The sequence below is a fragment of the Coturnix japonica genome, chromosome 14 (genome assembly GCF_054131305.1).
Source record: "Coturnix japonica strain WE chromosome 14, WE-NBRP24, whole genome shotgun sequence".
NCBI classification, from domain to species: domain Eukaryota; kingdom Metazoa; phylum Chordata; class Aves; order Galliformes; family Phasianidae; genus Coturnix; species Coturnix japonica.
This window is the reverse complement of record NC_140676.1, coordinates 6214526-6238494: the sequence shown is the minus strand read 5'-3', so window position 1 is coordinate 6238494 and position 23969 is coordinate 6214526. Positions and strand designations below refer to the sequence as shown.

The window sequence follows — 23969 nt, the reverse complement described above, 5'->3', positions numbered from 1 at the left end:
TAAAAAGAAGGTCTTCAATGACTGATTTGGCCTTTCTGGAAGCTTCTTACTGTTTAAATTGTAGAGTTATGAGACCTTACATTCAGTTCAGCTTATCACAGCTGTACATCCTCATGTGAAATCAGGGGAACTGACTGAGAAGAGTAGGGTACTTGATGAAGCACCCTGGGGATTGAAATGTGTGTTATTAAATGTACATGAAATAAACAAAATTTCACTCCCATTTATTCCAACCAGTCAGAATCTCAAGCAAAGGCAACCTGGCCTTAAGTGGACTGCATTTATACATCTGGAGTGAGCCCAGAAGTGTCACGTGCTTCTCATTCTTATCATGCACATGAGCATGTAACACACCAGATCTTATCACTATGAAACCAACACCTCTTTGGGCTGTCCATCATCTACGAATGTTTTCACACAGACTCAGAAATCTAAGGTTTTCTCTTCCAGAGAGCATCACTAAAGATTATTCCAAAAAGACACAGAAAATTCTGCTAATATTCCTCCTCCTCTCTACCAATGAATTCACAGAAGACATCATTCATGCTACACCAGCTAAGGGCAGACACTAAAACGTTACCTGAATACCCTGAGATCAAATGTCTGTCCAGAAGCAGTGAGTATCAAAAACATGACAAACAATTCACCATTTACACACTGTATCTCTGATTCAAGAGGTTGAAGGTATTTAAATGGGGACTGACCTGACTTCTGTCTGTTATCTTTTCTGCTTTCTGTCAGCAGCTTCTCTAACACCCACTGCTGTGGCAAACCTTGCTTACCCTGTCTTCCTATGCCACAAAACGTAACCAGATTGGTTTAATTTCTGCAACACCTACGCTGAGAAAGATATTACTAAAAAGCTGTAGAAGAGTCAAGGAACATGTGCTGCGTTCCTTCCAACACCTTGATGAACGCTGGATGAACAGAAGTGAAAATACTCTACAAGGAATAAGGCACTTCCCCTCACTCTACAATGCAGTAGGTCACACCAGCTTAGACAGCCTGTACTGACAGCAATTGCCTGCTTTGTTTTGCTTTCCACCACCTTAGCACCCTTTGTGTCAATACATATAAGAACTGAGCTGCGCAGTGTGAGGAGCCCGCCCTACCCTTCTGCTCCAATCTCAGCTAGAAGAGGAGATGCGAAACAGCCTTAGAAGACATCCATCTCCTCTGCACGTGGAAGCCCACAGGACAGCAAGGCACATGTCCATAGACCCCAGCACTGCGAGTGTGCTGCCTGACATCAGGCTTCATTGCAATCCTATACACCACACTCCACACCTTTAATTAGTTACAAATGCAAAGGAACTGAAGGACAGATTTCCCACCTAGCTTTGCATTTATTAAAAGGTCACCAAGGAAACATGATTTTTTTCCTGTGAACAGACATCAAAAGCTAATGAAACCTGAACTTCATCATTGCTGTGTACCTTTTCTTTTCAGTTTTCATTTAGAAATGAACTTCCTTTCCCCTTCACAAGATAATCCAGGCTCCCACAAGTGCTTTGCAAGAATGGTTTGGCCAAAAGGGTGAGTTATGCATCCCTTCCTTTTTCTCTTTCCACTGACAGCCATGAAACAGCGTCATACGACAGAGGAATGACACACAGCACAACGTAATTCTAGTTGTACATAGAAAATATAGACCTTAAAGTAGCCACGTGTGCTATGCATAGATGCACAAAATACAGACATGTATTTAAAGCAATAAATATGCATGTCAATTGCACACCTTTTGTGTTCTGCCTAAAAGCAGAAATAAATGCATATATACAAACATCTTTGGGCACAACTTCTTCCAAGTACAGCACACAAACACATCCTCTAGTGTGCATACAGATGTTCCCCTAGCTACTGCATTGAAAAGAACAATTATGCACATCCCATAACTCAGTGGCAGTAACATGCCATTGCCACTTGTGTGCTCGTGTCTGTATTCTAACACATACCCCACCTCTATGCATGCGAGAAGGCTGGGAATCAATAACCACTTACAGCCCTTCAATCCAACACTGTCAACTTTGTTCCCCTCTGTTTATAGTGACAGACAAGCAGAGTGAAGACAGGGGACACATCAGTATGCAGCGTGGGAGAAGTGGACACTATCAGCATAAGCAACAGACAGGAGCTACTGAATTCAGTAGTGGCTGCTCTTGCCTCCTGCAACAAGCAGAGCTGCCGCTGTCCCAGAAAGCTGCTTTATTCCCAGGAAATTGATGCAACCAGATAGAAGAAACCAGAGCAATAACCGAGGGCCATTTTCCTAAAACAACATAATTGTACAAAAAAAGATTCGGAAAAAAAATTCAATTCTTATTTGTTTCCTAGGTCTGAGCAATGATCTTGTCTACATAACGATGCACAACATGCTCGGTATAACACCAGAACAACTCGATATCATATCCTGCAGAGAAGACAGCATGAAACTAAATATACTTCAGACACAGCAGGCTACCTTTAAAAATTGTCAAGTTGCTTCGTTGACCTTTTAAAGGGAATGAACATACAAATGCATTACATTTGAGAGCAAGTCAATACCTCAATGAATTTCAACCAATCCTGCAGCATGTGGAATAACCAAAAAGCTGTTGGTCTGACATGAGCTCTAATCATGTACCTCCATCAAAGCTCACAGCCTCACCCACCCAAAATGCTGTCCAAGCATCACAGAGCTACTCGGTCTCAGCCTACAACATGGCCTTGGTTTTACAGTCCTGAGTTTCTCACTGTATCTATATTCAGAGATCTTCTGCATTATGAACACGTCCCATTACGCCAGGCCTGAATCTCTCCTGGGCAGAGATTGGCATTAATATAAATATAATTATGGTCATTTAATAAATGTATGATGCATGTCACTCTATCTCATTAAATTAACAACAGGAGTGAATTTCGTATTAGTCGTGACAAGGCCCATTTTCAAAGCTGACATTTAATATCACTCCCCAGCATAATCATACATCAGGCTTCACAAATTAAAGGATTTGATGTGAGCAAGGGATGATCAAATACATGAAACCACAGAACCAGTACTGTAGCTTGCTGCAGATATTCAGCCTATGTAATACATTTACCTACAACTGATGAACCAGCAGAAATTCCAGCCATTTCAGTGCACACGGGGGCTCGTGAAAGGGTTCCTGATTTAGAAAAACTTCAGCACTTTGACCTCTGGAAGCCCTTCCAATCACCAAAGACAATGGCTTGATCAGAAAAGCGACCTTTCGGTCACTATTTCAGAGCCAGTCTGAGCTGTTTTCAGACTCCATTTACTTCATTCTCCCTCACTAGAAAAGACAAGAGGGCTGCTCGCAAAAGGTCACTGGGAAAATGGTGTCCAGCTGCCTGCTGCAAACTTCCTATGCGCCATCAGACTAAAGGGAACATAAAGCCCATCACATAGCTCATTCAGTGCTTTCATCTTAGGTGGAAAGCAGTAGTATTGGCCACGGTATTGACTTTAGGTGCCTGTTCACCCAGGTGCAGGACATCTGAAGGTTGTGAGCAAGGTATTGTGTTGCTCAAGCGTGTTTATGCTGCGTAACAGAGCTGTCTCCCTTTTTCCCATCACTGCCAATTGGCGATGCATACATGCATGCCCTGGGCCATCACAACATGGCTGTACAGCCCATTCTCCCCAACTCAGATGACAAGTCAGATCCAACTCTATTACTTCTCAATGCTGGGAAAAAGAACACAAGACAGACAATAATACAATGGAATTGAAGGCATAATATAACAGAAAAAGAAAGCGGCAGAGGAAATATCTTAACAAGTGCTGGTCCTCCATTGTTTTCACACAGAATTAGCATTTCAAATCAAATAAACTACTTAATTCAATTCTCAGTTCCCTCACAAGCTAACAGCATTTTATATTTATCTCCAAGTCAGAACAAGTCTCTCCACTTGCAGCCTGCTGGCCATCAGCTTTTAAAGGAATACTTCCCACTGAGATGCTAACCGTCCTTCTGATCACGTGGCAAAAACATACACATACCTAAAACCCTACTTAGTAAAGGAAGTCATCTCTACCAGGAATAAGCTACTGCAAAATGGACAGTGTTTCAGGGCTTTTTATTCCCGTTGTATGTAGCTGTACTCCTCTCACAAACTCATTTGCAATATCGTTTTCAAACTCATTGAAAATCGCCTTTCTCATTTTGTTTCTGAGTCTCTGATTCAATATTCTTGTGTAAGTTCACCTGCTACTTCCAGCAGCCCCAAAGGAAACTTTTTGCAATAGCCAAGAAGAGGTGGCACGCAGTGAGAGATTTGGTTAGGAATACTTTGGGAAAAACTTATTTAATCCAAGGCAGAACTTAATTGTGAAGTACACCAGGCTTCAGGCGGCTCTTCTCAGAAAGAACTCCTTGGGTTTTAGGTTACATTTCTGATCAGACTTCATAAGAAGAATAGCTTTTTCTTTTCCAGTCATTGCATTGAATTCTTTTTTACTGTCTTTAGTAGCAATTGCCATGAATTTTCAGTTACTTTCTTAGCTTCCCACATCTAATTCCTACATTACTTTGGCTGATACCCTTTTCCCCCTTTTTCTTTTGTTCACAGAGAATTAACCTATGCATTTTTCACCTCAGAATATCTTGATCATGATTAGGTAAATGGCCTCTACCATTGTTTACTCATATCTGTCAGAATCTCTAGTAAACAATTAGTACTGGCAAAAAGGAAACAGACTAAAAGAAGTGAAATCCACCTCTTGACAATCCATCTATTATATAGATTCTTCATCAGTGTTATGATTCACTGTCCTCTATGCTCTAATTATCACCTTCTCTTTACTATTATACCAAGATGGGTTTTAACTAAATGTGTTCTCAATTCTTGATTAGAGAATTAAGCTTTTTTTGGGATATGTAACAGAATCTATTTTAAAAACATTGGTTTTTAAATTTATAATACCTCCGTAATCTTTTTTTCTTCCTCTTGTGGTCTGCTTTACTTATAATACATCCTCAGTCCTGGACTATTACCCCATATTAAGGGAAAAACATACATGAACACATGTTAATAGAAATGATGCGCTCTGCCCTTATTAAACGTAATTGGGTCATGATCACTGGTGTCTAGGTAACCACCAACTCTCACACTGAAGATTAATTCACCCTTTCCTATCATAATGTGGTCCAAAATAGAGCTATACTGGATACAACATCTTTTGTACTAGAAAATAATCATCTGTAATGTTCGGAATCTGTAATAGAATTTACTGCTGCCTACACAAAATCTCAGGTACATAACACCTAGACAGAAGTCTCTATGACCACTCTCCTCTATGACCACTGGAAAGCAGTTCAGTTTATCCATCATTTACACAACCATTACCTTTCCATCTTTTCTTCCTTCTCTCAATTTCAGCTCTAAAAAGTTGTTAGATAATAACAACAATACATCTTTCCTTTTCACCAAGAACCGTACGTATCCCATGACACACAATTGCACTCGTTTCCACATGCATCATCTAAGCTCCTCTTGGTATCTTATTTGTTTGCTTTAAGAAGAAACTGTGCCGTCACATCACACTTACACTTGTTTATTCCTTTGTCCATTTTTCTAAGTGGAACTCGCTTATGATAATTACTTGGTTGAAAATATTTTAACGATTCCTTGTCTCGCTTCAGCAGCTATTAATCAAAGATTAATATTCTATACTCCAGAAGCTGCCTGTCTTGAGTGTGTGAGAGTAAAAGAAATACTGCAAAACATCAGCACTTGGATGTCTCCAAATTCTCCTTCTCTCACAACTATGAGTAGCCAACAACTTCTTTGATCTCTACTGTCTTCAACTCGTTCACCTCTCAACTGTCCCCACTTACAGTATGTATGTAAATCACCTTTTAATTGTCCCTAATATCTGTATTTCCATAGGTTGTGTGCTGTAATTTCTCTTTTCTGACCATGCATCTTCACTTGTAGATAGCCACCATCTGGCATCACATGCATCAAAAATTTCTTCCTTGGACAAAAATTAGAATATAGCAGGTTTCTCTTTGTCATCCATATGTAGTATACAACAGAGCCTCTTACCTAAAGATAAGCCATGAAGCTCCAGAAATATCATGTCTAAACATATTGCCTTCTCTGCCTCATAGATTACCCAGCACAAGCAACCTCTTTCATCTGTAAGTTTATCACATTCAGAAACACATATTTCTCCTCCGTTATTCAGAATTAAAGTGTTTGCAATTCAGTTTGGTTTAATTTACTTTGGAAATGAGTTAAGCCAAATTTAATTAAGGCCACCTTAATTCTGCTTCAGAGTGTTGACATGTGGCTTAATGTGGTTTAGCACAGGACTTTCCACTTGCTCCTTTAGCTAATTCAGAGGTACTTACCTGCACATTCTCATACAAACTATTATAGAATTCAGCCTGTTTTAATTAATTATCAAAACAGAAAGGTAACTTGGTTGCATTGTAAGTATTTTTAAGAGAAGAACCTGCAAGTTACTAAATCTCTCTTTAAACCAACAGAGAAAAAACTAGAGTACATCTGAAAATAGCAGGCAGACGAATTCAAATTCGTACAAGGAAATAATATTTAGCACTTTCTGATCCCTGGAACAAAATATCAGGGGACCAGATGGATTTCCAATCATGTGATGCTCTCAAATCCAGTCTGAATTCTTTCTTCTATGAAAAATCTTACACAAACACGAGGGTTTGGTACAAAGCTGCCTATGTAGTATAGGAGGTCAAAACCAGAAGAGCTGATGGTTCTTTCTGGGACCATAAGCTGAAATAAGCGTTGTGGAAGAAGGGAAAGAGGAAAGACAATGCTATCAGTACAGGAGCTTAGCACATATGAAAAAAAAATATAAATCTCAATTGGGAACATAAAAAAGGAAAGACCAAAGAGACAAGAACTGGATGAGAAAAAAAAAAGAAGAAGAAAGGATGCACCTACAGATTTCAAAGTTGGCAAGAATGAATAGAGTTAGTTTGATTTCTTTTTGACAAGACCAAGGGAACTACGATTGGATCATCCATGAATAAAGACAACAGTGGATGTGGCAGAGAACAGCAGATTAAAAAACCTGGGAGCTACAGCAGCTGTGAGAAGTACAGTGCAGAAATCAGTGGAGGGACAGAATGGAGAAGGAAGTGAGATTAAATTTCAATATATAGTTTACATTCAATATTGGACAGCATATCCAATACCACTAATATCACTAGTATGAACTAGTGGAGTTCACTGCTGCAGGAAATCTCGTGTGGGAAAATATTACGAAAGGGGACAGAAAAGTGCCATCATTATCAACAGAGAAAGTTGCGCATTATCATTACCACACCCTTGAAATAATCAGGCCTCATGCTGCAGCATATGAAGCAGAAAGGAGGCAGGTCAGGTGGGCCGGTAGGATTATTTCTTCTTTTCCATGTCTTAGTGTAATTGAATCAGTTGCACTACAGCCTGGTTTTGTTCTCTTAGGAGCCACGAGGAACCAAACACTGTATGAGACAGGATACCTGATCATATGGACCAATGGTCTGATCCAGCATGGCAAATGTTATGATGCTAAGAGGGGTAAAAATCAATCTTCGCAGAAAATCCTGTGTATAAAAGACTTTGAAATTTAGATGCTTCTAAAATCCATGCAGAGTAAAAGACAAACGTGGCTCCTCTAGCCTGTGCTTTTGCAACCTCCCATTCTTATTTTCCATGCCTGAGGAGTTCATGATTAGACTATGAGCTTCATCAAAGGGCAATTTTCAGCTGCCAAATAGATTTGTACAATAAATCCACATGGGACCAGATTAACAAGCAAGAGAGACATCAGAAATCAAAAACCTAGCCGCTGTAATTCCACTGAAAACTTGAAAGGATGATGTGCAATGATATTTAGACTTTTAAAGAGACACTGCCAGAATACTACAGCTAGTTTTCATTAGGAATTTTGCTTTTCTGTCTCACATCCTTCCCAAGAGTTCTTTCCATTAGCAGACTTAAATCCCACTTATATTCAAGGCTGCACCGTTCAGAACTGTTCAGTGGGCTTCAGAAAGAGTAACTTTTCATCCAAAGTGCAGCATCTTTTCCATGCAACCATAAATTAATTAATTGCAAATGCATTTTTTGATTCTAACATCTAAGTTGTCTGGGTTTGCAATGTCAGCACCTGGGAATCTTCGATCTAATCCCATCCACAACTCCCAGAAAATGGGTATGACAGAATACTTGCATTTCTGATTCCATGTAGTCTGGCTTTTTATTTCCTAGGGAAATAAAAAAAAAAGCTTCTAGGGAAGCAGCTTGATAACTCTTTCCAATCTGTAAATCTGTACCTACTACCACCTTTCTTCCCAAGAGTATGGGAAAACTGGGCTGCAACCAAGCATCTAGGAAGGTTTAGAAGTAGTTGAGGGAGAAAACAAACAAACAAAACAGGTATCAGCTGTTTATGGTATATTGGAAGGGGAAAAAAGAGAAATATCAGCATTCAGAAATGTACAGAATCAAGGTAACATCTGTTTTCCTTTCCTGGGCCCCACAGAATCTGCTGTGTTCCTTGGTTTAACAAATAAACCAGCTGCTAACTAGGAGATGCTCACATCATTTGCAAGTAAAAGGAAAGGAACGCAGAGATTTGTTGGAACAAGCCCTTTAAGACTAAGCCCCAAACAGAAGTGGTAAACATCAGAGCTACAGCAACTGATCGATTACACAGTAGTGGAAAAGAGTTGAGAGAAAGAGGGGAGCACACGATGGCTCTGCTTTGCTATTCTAAATACATCCATGTCTAGTGTACCTCCACAGAACTAGATGCTTCCAACTCTGCAAAGTCAGATCTACAATGACCTCATCCCATCATTACTTTCTGTTGTGCTGAAGAAAAAAAAAAAAAAACCTAAAAAACACCACTAACAACAAAACACAAAGCAATTACAAACCACAACAAGGGAGGGAACCTGTTCTCCAGTTACACTGACAGACAGCCCTCGATAATCTATCAACAACAGAGACAAAGGAACTGATTTAAGATGCTATTACTTCCAAAGGGCTCAGATTGTGCTACTCTGTTTATTTAGGAGCTGGAGAAGTAGAGATCCTATTTGATCAGCTTTGAAATTGGTTCCAAAAGGCTGAGAAGTCAGCTGATTTTTCATTTCTTTGTAGTTCAAGGCCATATACATTTCTCCTTTTGTTTATATCAACAAAATCTGAGTTAGGATATAACACTCATTTTTTCTGCCAAGTCCGTGGAGAGTTCTCATCCAAGACTTTGCTCATCTGACTCAATCCAGCCTAAGAGGACCAGAAAACACAGGTTTGTGGCTGCAAGCCACAAGCCCTGGTGCTGTGCTTGCAGACTAATCATTATGTTGCTCAGGCCATCCAAGGAAGATGAATGCTCACCGTCTCCTGGTTGGTTTGCTCTTTCCCATGTGCCTTTGCTCATTTCCTAAATGCCATTAACCTTTATATCGTTGCATTAAGTGAAATCGTCAAGACTAAAAGGTACCATTAGAATATCTTGAAAACTGAATCACAATTTACTGAAAAGGATTGGTGGGCACAAAAGGAGCATGAAAATACGGAAAATGGGATGCAAACATTTGCAATGGGCAACAACTAAAGAAAACACAATGAGCAGAAAACTTTAATTTAATCCTTCACTCCTTAGATTACTACAAGATAACTATTTGTTTTTCTCCTATACTTCTCTTACAATTACAGCTGCTTCCAATTTGAATCACTCTGGACCAGAACTGGAAGCAGAACTATTTAGAAAAAAAAACAACAACATTCTTCTATATTTCTCAGCATCTGCTTTTGAACGACGTGACCAGGCCTCAGAGGGTTCACTAGATGCACGTTTTAGAGATGATTTTTTGGATAGAAACTTCTGGATGCTTGTGAAACTTACTCATACTTAGGAAAAGTGTAAAACGTGGGAGACAATGGAAACCAGAAATAGGAAAAGCCTCAGATTTCAAAGATGATGTAAACAATTTACTGGAATGCTCATCAGAAAGCCCAGAATAAACTCCATCTCTTTTCATTTCCCTTCTGCAAGTACTTATCAAATACGCTCTGTGGCAGGAACATTGCTGCAACCATTTCTGTTGGTGCCTGAATACTGGCATGAGTCCAAATTAAAATTATTTGCAAGTTTGTGCACTAGGCATCCAATTACAAGAATGATATACAAGAATATCATTGCTTCTGTATGCCGGTAAGACAACGTTATGCGACTGCAAACTCCCTCAAAACAACCCAGTTTCTGACTATCGACTGTAATAAACTGCTTATGAATAAGGCATACATAAAAATTCCACAGAAATATAGTATGTGATATGCAATAATAAGGAAGATAAAGAAAATCTTTCATTGCCTATAGATAACTATAAAGAAACAGAACTGCAATTTCAGGGACAAATGATGTATTAGTAACAATTTGGTTATTTTGGACAGAAATGGGTCAAACCAGAGCAGTCCACCTCTGAAGGAGTAGCAAGAGGAAAGGCTTTCATCTTGGCATACTGCTTTATTTCTGCCACACTTTCACGGCAATTCACTGGTTCATTACTTGTATAAAATAATTCAGTAAATGTTAGCCAGGTTACAGGGGATGGATAATGGCAGCTCTTCCCATTTATTAGACTCTCATCTCTGCAGTTACTGTATAAGGGGCCAGGATGCAGAGCTTTTCATCCAGTTCTGCTACCCGTTTATCAGCAGCTCCGTCCTTTTATCCCTCAGCATTTAAGTACTTCCATCTCCAAAATACAAACTATTGGCTCTGATCTAACAAGAAAGTTATCTTGGTTTTATGCCAGTATAGCATAGGAAGAACAAAAAGATGCAATTTATTAACCTACTAAACAGAACAAGACAGACAAGATGGCACATGATTTGTGGAACACACGTTACGTGACTAATGACACATCCTCGCTCACACGAAGATGGCTCACAGAACCTTCAGGGACACTCACTCTCACAATTTATCTGGGGTGAGTTTTGCATAGATGGGGGATTCTAACAGTTAGACAGGCCACGACTTTTGACGGTTACTCTGGCCAGGCTCCACCTGCCAATTGCTGCCGTTACATCAGGCACAATTTTACCTCTAATTTCTCCTACTGTAAATGACTGGAGAGAATGCAAGCAAAACCAAATCAAACCAACCAACCAACAAACACAATAACATCAGTTTTTCCTCACCTCTGGCTTGCTTTACCAGTTCAGCGAACTGAGTAGTTGGACTCAAAAGAAGAAAAACTTTTCCAACATGAAGATGGGTTCTGTGGAAGAGCGCTCCTGAAATTCCCCAAATCCTCCTTTCAAAGGTGTTTTGAACAACTATCAACAATTACTTATGAACGTATGGCCACTCTGCTTGATGCTGCTCTCCCTGATTCCATCATCTCTGCAAATGGATGGCTTTTCCCTCTCATCGAGTCCAGTGATAAAAGTTGGGGCACTCAATTCCCCTAATTCAGAAGCATTACACTGGACAGAATTAATTTTTTCTCTTGACTCTTCCAAAGACTTTCTTCAAAAAGGGATCCACGTCACCAGTAAAATCTCCTTCAAAGGGTACTGTCAAAATATCTGGAATAATTTAAAAACTCATTTGTTACTCCTTGTTGCGCGTATCCCTTTGAAGCAAGAAGCTAAAGTCTATTTACATCAGTACTTCATCTCCTCTACCAGGCACAACATGTCAAGGAAAATACCTTTCCAACACCACACGTACTAAGAGAGCACGGAGCTGAGTTTTGAGATTTGCCATGTTGCTACTATATCTGTTTTGGAACGCAAATGTATACATGGCACAAAATACATCAAACTCGTAGGATGGTGAATACAGTTAGTAAACTGAACATCCCAGTGCAGTACGATACTACAGGCGTCTTAACTAGTCAGCCAAGAATCAAGAAGAATAAAGTGTAGTACAATAGGATATGGTAAAACAAAGAGCTATGCCAGTTTAAAAATGAATCACACTGAAGAAACTTAGGAGAATATCCATATGCGTCAGTGCAGATTTGATTCTTTTGTGCCAATATTTGCTCCCGATTGTACTGAATAGAGCTTTCTATGGCACAGCCTTATATTCAGTATTCTGCAAACCAAATAAGACAAGATGGCTCAACATCCTGCAAAAGGAGGACAGTAATAAAAACCTGGAGGGCAATAGGTCCAGTGAGGGAGTTAATACAGACTGCATTCACACTGGGAGAGAAATGATAGGCAGTTTCTGATTACTTTTTGTTTTGATTGTGAGATTGTAAACTGGTAGAAGTAGGAAGGAGAATTCCTTGTTGAAATGGACTGCTTTGTTTTAGGCAGCTTTCAAATGGAGACACTGCTGTTCTAAGACTCAATTGGACAATCCAGACAAAATCAAAGAGAGTCTGGATTTTTTTTCCCCTTCTTTTCTTCTTCCTTATGTTGAATAAAACCTTAGATAAGATCAATAGTTTTTTTAGTTTTATGTTTCTCTTCCTTTAGGGTAGATGGCTTATTGCATTTCCATTGATCACACAGACAGGGAGATTCAACAGAGACAAGTCATCTTTTCTTTTGCTCTCATTTCTGCCCTCCCCCCACACCCATTTGAAATCAAATGACTTTTAATCGAGGCTGGGGTCACAACTGTTTCTCATTTACATATCACTAGTAACAAATTCATGCCTTATTTTTCACTCACTAAACTGCTTTAGAAATGAAAGTCACATTTCTATGCATGATATTCCACACACCGTGCAATCGAAAAACTTTAGGAACTTCTTTTCTGGGCCTCTCTATCAGACAGGCCACCTTTTGGTTCAACTCAGCCCTCCTACAACATTGCTCTGTGGTGAGAGGGGGCTTACCTGACAGCCCTGTGTATTTAATATTTAAGCCTCTTACAGTCTCTACAAAGCCTTCCTGTTTTTTCCTAAATCCTTTGCAAACTTCCTATCAGATATGTGCAACTTCAAGCACAAGAAGTTTGTATCTCAGTTTACAGTCAGCAAAGCAGCTACACTCACCATTATTTTCACCATTTTCAAGAAGGAAGAAAGTCAAAGATCAGGATCCAGAACTGCTACCAACACCATTAGAAGCCTGACCACCAGCTTACTGAGTGGTGGTGCACTTGGGAGAATGTTGCATAAAACATTTTAGATCTGCTGGCACAACTTATGCAAACTTGGGTTGAAGATACTGAAGGAAGCAGAGAACAAATCATTAGACACTGATATAACCTGATGTCCAGCTGCTTTTAGATGTTACTCAGATTATCTAGGAAATGAGTTAAATTCTCCATGGAGATCACTAGGAGTTTTGCCACTGACATTAGTCAAGGTAGAATTTCTCCCCACTGTCTGAAGGAAATTTAAAACCCCACCACAACCTGTGGTGCCTATTGCACCCCATCAGCACTTCTCAGAGTAGGGAGCACTAGGTGTAATGCTCAGGGCAGTTATATTCTCTTTCTTTAAACCATCTTCAGATATTTCTTCTGCCTTTTCTATCTAAGAAATGATGTGAGTATAGTAGAGCACTGTTAAGACAGTAGTTGAGTACTTGCTGGCCACATTCTATGGAATGTAAAAGGATTAACATAGAACTTGCAAATAATAATTTGAATGTCTTATTAATTGTTATTTGTAACAATGGCTTTTTCCTTAAGGGCCTTTTCGGATTCTTAACCACATATTAATGCTGTATAGATAAGGATTGCTCCCTAGTGGGAGAAATAAGGTGGAGCACAGAATCCCTTCCATGGAAAGCAACAGGTTTGGGAAAGGAACAAAAAGAATTCACCAACTGAGCAAGTGGAGAATTATGTACAGCTAAATACAATTACCAGAGCTCAAACCATGTACTTAAAAAGTGCCAAGAGGCTCCTGTCTCTGATGCACTCAGCACAAGCACAGCCCTTCCCATAGTATCTGGAACATCATTTGGTAAGAAATTTAGCTCCACTTAGTTCACAGTTAAAGCTGTGGCTTCAGCTCATAGATGAGCTACCTTTGGCTGTCAGTAACAAACTCCAAGTGCAGAATTCTCAGTGCAGGCTCTTAAGTTTAGCCAAGCAAATGCCCAGATAGACTGCAACAGAAAGTGTACGACTCCTAATATTCATGTTAATTACCTCAGATCTACTGTGAAAACCATTAGAAAGACACGGTCTGTATCATCTCAAAAACGCTTCTTAATTCAGCTCAATATTTTTGGCATTAGACTGGAATTTCTTTTTATTTCACTGTCAAATGAAACCTCGTAGCAAGGAACCTACTTCCCTGGCATGGAAGATTAAAAGTGAAGGATCGTAGAAGGATTTAACTGAGAAGAAACTCAGTAGAACGGCTACACTTATATTATAGAAGGAAGCTGGCAATACCAAACAGCACAAAAACAGCACTCTCTATTCTCCCAAGCTCATTAGACACACATTAGAAGGAGTGTGCCATGTAGTTCTTTGGAAGAGGTACTTACTTTGTAGAGACCATGGCTGCAGCCGCAGTACGTGCTCTCCATGGTGTAGCTCCTCAGTACACCCATTTCTTGCCATACCACCACCCGGGCTGTTGACTCGCGGGACTTTTCTACAAGGAAGCTGCAGCTGTTCATGACAAATGCAGGGGCCACTTTGTCCAGGATTTTAGGAAGAGTCTATAAGAAAGTATCAGCAATGAGAAAATGAATCAAACAGATGTACATGCATTTGTATCACAAATACATCTACAAGAGGCCTATGCTTTTTAAAGCGCGTATCAGCAAAGCAATCTGTAGAAACAGTCACTGTGATAGTTCCAGCTAGTGCCAAACTGGACTCATCTTCATCCCAAGTGAAACCTTCATATTCTAATGTTTTGTTGTGTTTGTTTGGTTTTTTGTCCCCGGTCACAGACAAAAATGCTGTAAGTACATTTGGTACATCCCATCCAAAATGATGTCTTTGCACATCCTATAGTTTTGGACTGCTGAAGTCACTTATGAAGCTTTATTTTTTAAGCTGCTTCAACATTAACTACATTTTCCTGTTCTGCCTAGAGGGCTGCAGTCGTAGCTCTGCACACAATGTTTCCATTCTTTCCTTTCCAGCTCCTCCTCACAATTTGACAAGGGATTCGGCTATAGGAGGAATTTTGTTTGAACACAGCACACAGCAAAGAAGGGGAATGCATAATCCCACTGAAGGTCACAGATAATTATAGGAAAATAGAGCTTAACATTTAACTATCTTGCATTGTGAAATAAACCAAACTATTCTCATCTGGGATCAAATGGTACATTGAATGCACTCTGTATAGAAAGCGACAATAAAGAGTAAATATGAAAATTCAGTAAAATTACCTCTTAGCTCTGAGTGATTTTCTTATTCTAGAAATCATTTTTCTCAACAGCAGCCTATAAACACTGCTAATACACAGCGCTATCAAATATTTCTATCAGTGTGGATGCTACCTGTAAAAGTATATACTAGATACCTTAACACTAGGTGTACTCTGTGTAGAAATTGGGCCTTTACATACAAAAGCACATATGTGCATATAAACCTTTGTGCTTGCATCCCAGTACATGCCCAAAGACCATCCAGTGAAGAGCTTGTAAAATAAGAACATTCATTATTTCTTTGATGACAGCTTTCTTAAACTTCTGAATGGAATGGAATCATACAGAAGGAGTTTCTGCTCATTGCTAATGGCATTGACCCTCAAATTTCATTCAGTTTGGGCAGTGAAAGCCAACCAGCTAATTTCACTTTCCAATAACAATCAGTGAAACTGATTGATTCTAAGCAATTCTAGTTCCACTCTGTTGAGCTTTACGTCACAGTTCTGTACAGGACTGCTTGGTTTCATCAAAATTGAGAAAATAACATTTAATAGCTGGTCTTCTCTTAAAGGATGACTGACACAGAAGATAAAATCTTTGGCCTAAACTGTTCTGCAATATCCACTGCAAACATCATAATCATACATACCTCTGTAATAAGAAAGTAAATGTTATTTTCAGCATATCCAATCTATAGCTATGAATGGACCCTACCAGTTCTGTAAGGTACAGACATAAAGATCTATAAGGTCCATTCATCAGCAGAAAAAAACCTCATGAATAGATAACTGGAACAAAGTGAGAGATTACATTTCAAACCTGAGACCAGCATGAGCCTAACTCTTAAGTCAAGACCTGCAGTGTGCTATTAAGAACTACAGCATTCTTTTTCCTGGGAGAATACCGAACAGAGGAATCTTTAAAATTGATTACTTGCTCTGAACTAAACATCCACTGCTTCTGAATTGCCCTCAAAGTACAATTTGCTGCAAAATATTATGATTCCGAGCAACACATCCAGGTTTTCCTGGAGCTGGGTTAAAAATAAAGCACAGTCACCCAAACAATTATAATCCTGAACACAATCATGAGATCCAGCTAAACTGCGTGTGAAGGTCCAGATAGTTTTCATTCTGTCCTTATCTGAAACAGCACACAGATTTTTGTAAATATATGCTATGAAGTACCATAATCAGATCTCTAATCCAGTTTAGTTTTTAAAACAATTGAAATTATATGCATAATCAGTCTTCTATATTTGATTAAATAAAAACGCTGGCAGGTAACAGTAATGTCTCTGTAGTCAGGACTCATTTAGAAGCATTATCAAATCTGAATTTAATATTCCTTTCATTTTACCAGCTTTCACTGGATTTCACACTAACAGTTCTTTCCCCTCTGCTTTTCTCATTAATTACCTTTCAATTGTATTTCTGGGAGGGTGAAAACGCATCTTTTCAAAGGATTCTTTTATGACAACACATTACTTTAACCACGCTCCCTGTCTCTCATACAGCTGGATTTAGCATGCACAAAAACGGGGGTGCTGCCCATGTCCATAAACCTCCGTTCCCATTTGGTCAGAATGGAATTAGGATTCTTTACTGATGTCCCTTCAGAGATTACTGTCAAAGGGGCCTGGAATGGTGATTAAAAGGAAAAATCCTGAAGTTGGGTTTTGCAATGTCAATGCTACGCATGTCATCTGAGGCCAAGTATTAGGAAGTAACAATGCCTCTTTCTCCCATGAATCAAGGGCTACAGCAAAGGCTGTTCAAAAATCACAATTTTCTTGAGGTATTTTGCTCATGTTTTTGGGAAGTAAATACATGGAGTGCAGGATCGTCCCCAATTACTCATGGGAGGAAGGAGAGAAACTTCCCATATTTTGCAATCACAAAGCCTTTCATCTAGGCCACTGCAGATTCTTGGACACCCTTGGAGGCTTGCTCTTGGTTTCTTCATTGCAGATTCAAGACAGGCACCAGATGCTGAAAGCAGCATTTGAATTCTGTTTGTGTAACAGTGAACTATCCTCAGCCTTTTCAAGCCCACTGATTTCAAATACAACAAGCGATGTTCTGACTGTAAGCACCCTTCCTGCTTTTCCTTGTGAAACAAGTGTTTCCACGGGGACTTCTCGTGAGTTGAGGGTGAGAGAAGCACGTGTATACTTGGAACTTATAAAACACAAAAATACAACATTTCTATTAGTCAGCGGCAACAACAACAAAACAGCATCTTAATGAAATGAATTAGAGATCCACCTATTGACAATATTCTCGCAGATATCTGGTGCATGAAGATAGTAGGAATCATTTAAACTTTTCTGGATCTCTGCTCCTCTGGTGCAAGAGAAGTTTGCACCTACCAATAGAACTTGTGATCTGACCTCATCTTAAAGAGGGATGTAGGTGCACATATATGCCAACAACTGCAGAAAGGAACAAAGCAGACCTACCCTGTAGCCAACATCTTCTGTGATAACTGCTGTGTCAACCACGCAACCTGCTTGCCACAAGGTCTCTTTGATACTGCAACCATAGAGGAACACATTCTTTTTCTGGGAGTGCCCATGGTAGTCACAGAACACCTAGGGAGGAAAGAAAGGCAAAATCTGTAATACTGAAGTAAGCTTTGTGGTTCTTCACAACAGACACTATAAATACTAGAGGATTATATGTGAGGAATTACACCTTTGTCAGTGCTCTTCAGACAAACTCAGAGCAGAGCTCTGGGCCAAGCCTATAATCAGTGTCAAACTTTGTTAGTCAGCCGTACCTTGTTTTACCTATTGGAACTGACATGATCTCATGAATCCAGTGTCAACACCGCTGCATTTCTGTCCGCAGCAGAAATAAACATGACATCTGTGCAAGATTCCATGCCAACCGAGGAACCTGAGAGTTCATGGTAACTTATGATACAACTGAGCAATTTGTTGGGCTCCTCTGACTTCTCAACTCTAGCATTAGCCTCAGGAGATTTTAAAACTGCACCTTTTGCCAGCAATTAATCACCTTGGCTTCTTTAAACACAAAAACTGTGCTACACAATGTTTAGGAAAATGTAGTTGTGCAGTTGTGTAAAAATGTATTGTATGTGGTCAGATACTTACATGAATTCCTGGACACGAAGCACAGGACATTATCTTTGTGACAAATAATCTGATTCTACACAACGTAATGTATCTATTTAATCCATCTCTCATGTCAGTTATCATATAAACTAGGTACAAGGTACATTCCAGGTTTTAATGGAAGTTTTGATTGCCTTCATAGGCACATATCAACTTTGATAAAAATGAAAATCACGATTTAATGACCCAAGAGGAAAATATTGACCCAAGTGTTAAATAATAATCAATCTCGTTGCCCTCCGGAATATGAAGTCAATATAGACACTGCTGTTACATATATTCTCCATGTCTTTATCAGAAACATTCAGAAATCCAGCAGTGAAAAGACAAGGATTTCTAAAGAGAAGGAATCGGTTTGTTTTAAAGCAATATTCAGTGTCGATTAGAAAGGAACATTGTGACATCATTTAAATAGTTTTCTGAGGCATCTATCAGAGACAAAGGGACAGGTGTCATAAGGCAGGGAAGCACTGTGGATCAATTAAAAAGAAGAGGGAGAAAGATACATATTCTTATATAAACACAGACAGGAGGAGAGAAACAGATGGAATAGATCAACTTCTTCCACCAACTGTTAAGGCAAGTTTTACCCTAGTATGCTTATTTACTAGTTACACAGTAACTAAGTTTAGCTGCATCCAGTCAGGAAGTTTAATTACCGAAGGAACTGAGCATTTAAATTCCTCCAGCTGCTCTGACAAGCTGCACGTTGATTGGAGATGCTAAGACACTCACACACAGATTCATCCCACAAGTCCTAGCTAACAGGACTGCTATAGCCACAGAACATCCTGAGTTGGACAGGACCTGTAAAAGGATCACCCAGTCCAACACATGGGGCTTATGCAGTCCTACACTTCAAGCAACTGCCTGAAAAACAGGGAATTATCCCATAAAGCCCCCTTCTAAACAGCTGCATTTATTGGTTCTTTTAATGACAGGCATTTTTCCAGTTAGCGTTCCATCTATGCTTCCAGCAATACAGTCATAGATTAGTTTAACCACAGGTACCAACTAGAATTTACTCCTATGAATATCAAAGAAGGTTTTATAGCTGTGGTTCTATTTTGAGGCAGAGATCCCAGCTCAACCGGGTATCAATTACCTGCCAATTTACAGAATTACTAACATGCAAGATGCATATATTATTACCTAAAAGATTACTTATCAGAAACCACACAGGGATGATCAGCTGCTCAGATAGCTGTGCTGCCTGATAAGCAGGAGGTCCATAATTCTGCATCTCAAGAGTGAATCCTTAAGTGACAAGTCTGGAACAAGCCTTCCATATTAGTAAAGCATTGTAAAAGCCAGGCTCTGTAACACCAGTATTTCATGCCATGGGATGAATCCATGACTGCCACCCACGTCCACGGCAGAGTAGTCAACACTACTGGAAGTGTTTCCATTCCATTTGTGTATCATATATACCTACACTTTAATTAATTTTACTGAGCACTGCAGTTATTCTCAATGTTTATGACAAATCGTTTTGTTTTTGTTTTTACAATGCATTCTTCTGCTCTATTTTTATTCTACAGAGTAGCTCAAGCCTCACCACTCAGCCAAGACAAAACTGTATTTTATAGTTGCAGCACCCAATGAAGAACTTTCCTTGGGTTAAGCCTGGGCAACCACAAGGTAAACTTGAGACCTACCCACCCCATTTTTCTCTCTTCTCTATCCTTCTTGTACAGCTGTGACACCAACACACAGTCAAATTCCAAGTCTGGTGTTCTCTGGGGTATGACTCAAGACACACATGCAAATTTTTATCTATTTAAAGTAATGTGCCAGCACTGAGCACCACAAAGGTAAGGACTGCTTTCAGACTCAAAAACAATCCCCCTCATGACTCACAGAATCAGGAAGCTTTTAAAACAAAGGAAAAGCAAGACAGAAAATGGATGCAAATACTCTTTTTTTTCCTTAGTAGCTTCGTGAGAGGACCCAATCTCAGACTGCTGAGGTAGACACATTTAGGATGTTTTGCTCACAAAAAGCTATGTACTTACAGTCAGATTCTGTTTCCAACCTTGATAGAATACCTCAAAAAGCAAACACCGCTTTGTGTCTCCTGGTCCCTAAGAGCATCTTCCTGTCACCTCCAAAATAACTTGCTCTTTGCTGCAGCTTGATCCCTCTGTAAGAGCTACACTTTTCCTGTTGCATACTGCAAGTGCACTGTCAACTCTAACTCACAAACTGCACATTTCCTCACCACGAATGCTCAAGGTGAAAAAGCAACATCTCTTTCCCCTTCAGTCCTAGCTGCTCCCAAGCTTAGCTCTCTGATACTCCCGCTGCTCTTAATGAAAAGAAACCACCCACAGTGGAGAGTTGCAATACTACAGCGCATCCAGCCCCTTCTTTTACTAGGGTTTCCAAAACCAACAAGAGAAGCAAAAATAAATAAACAAATAATGCACTTAGATGGCTGTTTTCTATGGCTGAAGTTACCAATTAAAATGGGTTTGGTTTGAAAGGCCGCTAACTTTAAAGTTATTTCCTTTTCTCTTTCAAGCAGCTTTCCTTTCCTTTGAAGAAACTGCTTGCGCATCCCCAAGATAAATTAAACTAATTCACTCCACAGAAATCATTTGGCTATCAGTGAAATTGCCTTCATGGCATCTTGGCAGTGAGTGCAGGGCAGAAGAAATCCAGCTTCTTCTGGAGTTGGGAAAAGACATTTGTGAGCATGTATAAACCAAAATCAATGTACTCTTCAAAGGCAAAGAAAAAATCAGTTTACCACGTCTGACATACTGCCTGTGAGTGAGAGACATGATACGATCAATAGTCTTACTTCACTCAGCAAGATGAAAACTTCCACTGGGCGCATGTTCAACTTCATGCATCTGGATGTGACAGGGATGGTTATGATAAATTTAGATTAAAAAGGCCCAATACAATTAGCACGATAAAACAAAACTGATCAGATGTAGCTCAAAACCCAAAGAAAATGTAGGTGGAATAAACTCTCAGATGCAAGCTGAACTTCCAGTAGATTCCTTGGAGCGCAGAGATGGATGTCAGGACTGTCATTTAGGCCAAAAATAGCATATTTCCACAAATATTCACTTAAAGAAACTCACAGACATTTTCACCTTGTCTGAGGATTTTCTCATCAAGACCAGAGTGAACAGTGCATCTTAAGACACTTCCTGCCTAACTGGGGCTATAAGAAGACAACTTGCCAGTCTATCCACTTCCATTCTGCTCATCAACATTTGAAACCATCAGTGTTTTTTTTATCCTGAGGTCTCAGAACTATTCATTCTGTTGGACATCAAGACCGAACAGATGGGGACAGATCCCAGACATATGCCAGTAGTATCATCCCTCATGAACTTCCGGTAGTTCCCCCAAAAAGTCATTTTCTTCTCACTGAAGCAGCAGAAAAGTTCAACCATTTTGAAAGTTAACTTGTGTTTCTCTGATTGCACAGATTGCTCCAGTTTGGGCTTTTGCATGATCCATTCAGACTACGTCTTCACAGAATTTCTCCTGTCATTGCCAGAAAGATAACAATAACCTACTAACAATATCTAGCTTAGCTGAAGTACTTTGAGGATACTAAGGAGCTGTAAGGAATTTGTATTCACTCTGCAGGTACGCAAGGACTCTGAAGTTTGGAGTTGGTTAGAAGATTCAGTAGATAACCCAAGACTTTCAAAAACACCCCACAATGATGAAAGTATAACAGTATAGTATGCTTTCCACATCTCTAACCATAAAACAGGGCTGTTGACACAACTGCAATAAGCCATCTGCGTGCAATAACCCATAGAAGATACAGGGAGTTACTCACCACAGGGGCCCGGTTGATGCTGCGCAGATAATACAGAAGACCTTTGGTGTGGTAAATTGTTGGATGGAGCTGAGAACTGGGCGTCAGCCACTGCCTGTTCAGATCATCTCCACTCAAGGAACAACGGTGGCTGAAATCACAAAGCAACACATCACAAACAAAAGTTGATTCCAAAGAGTTCCTGATTCTGGCAAGACCTGGCACAAAGATGGGGAACGCCAATTAAAACACAGATCAAAGACTTTTAACATTGGGTTGGAATGAATCAACAGTCGGTACATTTCAGAGGTGCGTACCACATGCAGATTTTATCATCCCCTTTCCTTCCAGAATTCACACAGTTACAGCCCTGAAAATAAATGCAGATTTTCCTTTACTTAAGTACATACACAATCAGGACCACTTACAAACAAAATTACCTTCGGAAATGCTCTAAATTCTGCGCTATCTACAAAACTCACCCAGCTTACGTGCACAGCAAAGGCTTCTCAAAACCTCCACAGCAAATAAGTACATCCAACTCCTACTCATTCTAATTGAAGACAGGTGCTTGAATCTCTTCGACCAGCCTGAAATATGTATGCACTTAAATGAGATGAGCTGGATATCTCATTTAAGCTCCTCCGCTCATGAGAAATGTAGCTATCTGAAGCACATCAAGAAGATCTTGATGCACGCTACATCATTATGTGGAACAATTACCTAGATTCACTGCAAAGACTGGATAAAAAGCTAAATAAGGATCCTAGATTTGCACTGAGAAAGTGTTTTCATTAGTTGGATTGAAAATATTCTGCTCCTGACTCAGTGATCAGTGAAAAAATCTGCAGGATATTTGATTGTAAGGAGCAGCACATCATTGTACAATTTTGCAGAATCTGACTAATTTCCCTCATTAGTGATTGTGTGCACTGCAGAGCCTAATTATTTTAAGTACTGGACAAATTTCTAGCTACAGAGTTACATCCAGCTTTGCTGTTCCAGCCTCCTAGTCACAGAATAAGTACAGATGTATTCCTGGGGACACAATCTGGCCGTCTGAAGATAGAATCTCGCATTGCAACTGGGGTGCATTGCATCCAGCGTTATCAGTGAGCCTTGCAAATAATGCTTGCAGAAAAAAGGTCTTAAGGCTGGAATACTTGAAAAAATACTAGATAGAAGGGAGAACTGGTTAAGAAAGAAAAACAAAGAAACAATAAAATCCACTAAAAATGTCATACGTTTTTAATGGAGAAAAACAAGGTCTCTGATGCCATCTTGGGGTTTCTGGCAACATCACAAGACTCATTCTGATGTTACTTTAGTTTCAGTGTTACCTGAATTCCCTTTTTTTCCTCATAACCCACAGCTGCTACATTGCTCATTCTGAAAGCTGGAAAATATTGCCAGTAACAAAAGCATGAGAAGTCACTGAATGCTTCTACCAAATATTCTATGTAAAAACATGACCGTTTCTGTTATGTTTCTTAATAGCCCTTCAGGCAAAGTTACCTGCAGGCTCACCTTTCCTGACCTGCAAGAGAACAGATGCTCAGCTGAGATTTACAAGTGTATTACTGCCAAGAACTTGTGTGCATACACAGTTTCCTTCCAGCAGGCGTAAATCCATTCTAAAAGTCACTAAACAAAAAGCCAGTTTGTAAATATATATATATAAATTATTTTTCTTTCAGAACACAAGAAGAAATTAGATGTTCTCTTAGAAAAGGAGGC

At 39.6% G+C, this 23969-nt stretch overlaps 1 protein-coding gene across 12 annotated transcripts in view; it reads right to left on the bottom strand.

Moving 5' to 3' along the window:
• Positions 1-23969, bottom strand: part of AGBL1 (AGBL carboxypeptidase 1) — a 460538-nt gene that overhangs the window by 202755 nt on the left and 233814 nt on the right. For all 12 annotated transcript variants that reach the window (XR_014934298.1, XM_085515376.1, XM_085515383.1 and 9 more), the window contains 3 exons: positions 22254-22383; positions 17765-17896; positions 14461-14637 (listed from right to left, as the gene is read on the bottom strand). Coding sequence is in view for 11 of the 12 variants with exons in the window: in XM_085515376.1 (XP_085371502.1) it covers positions 14461-14637; positions 17765-17896; positions 22254-22383 (439 nt within the window). In the remaining variant the exon portion in view is untranslated. The remainder of the gene's footprint in view (positions 1-14460; positions 14638-17764; positions 17897-22253; positions 22384-23969) is intronic.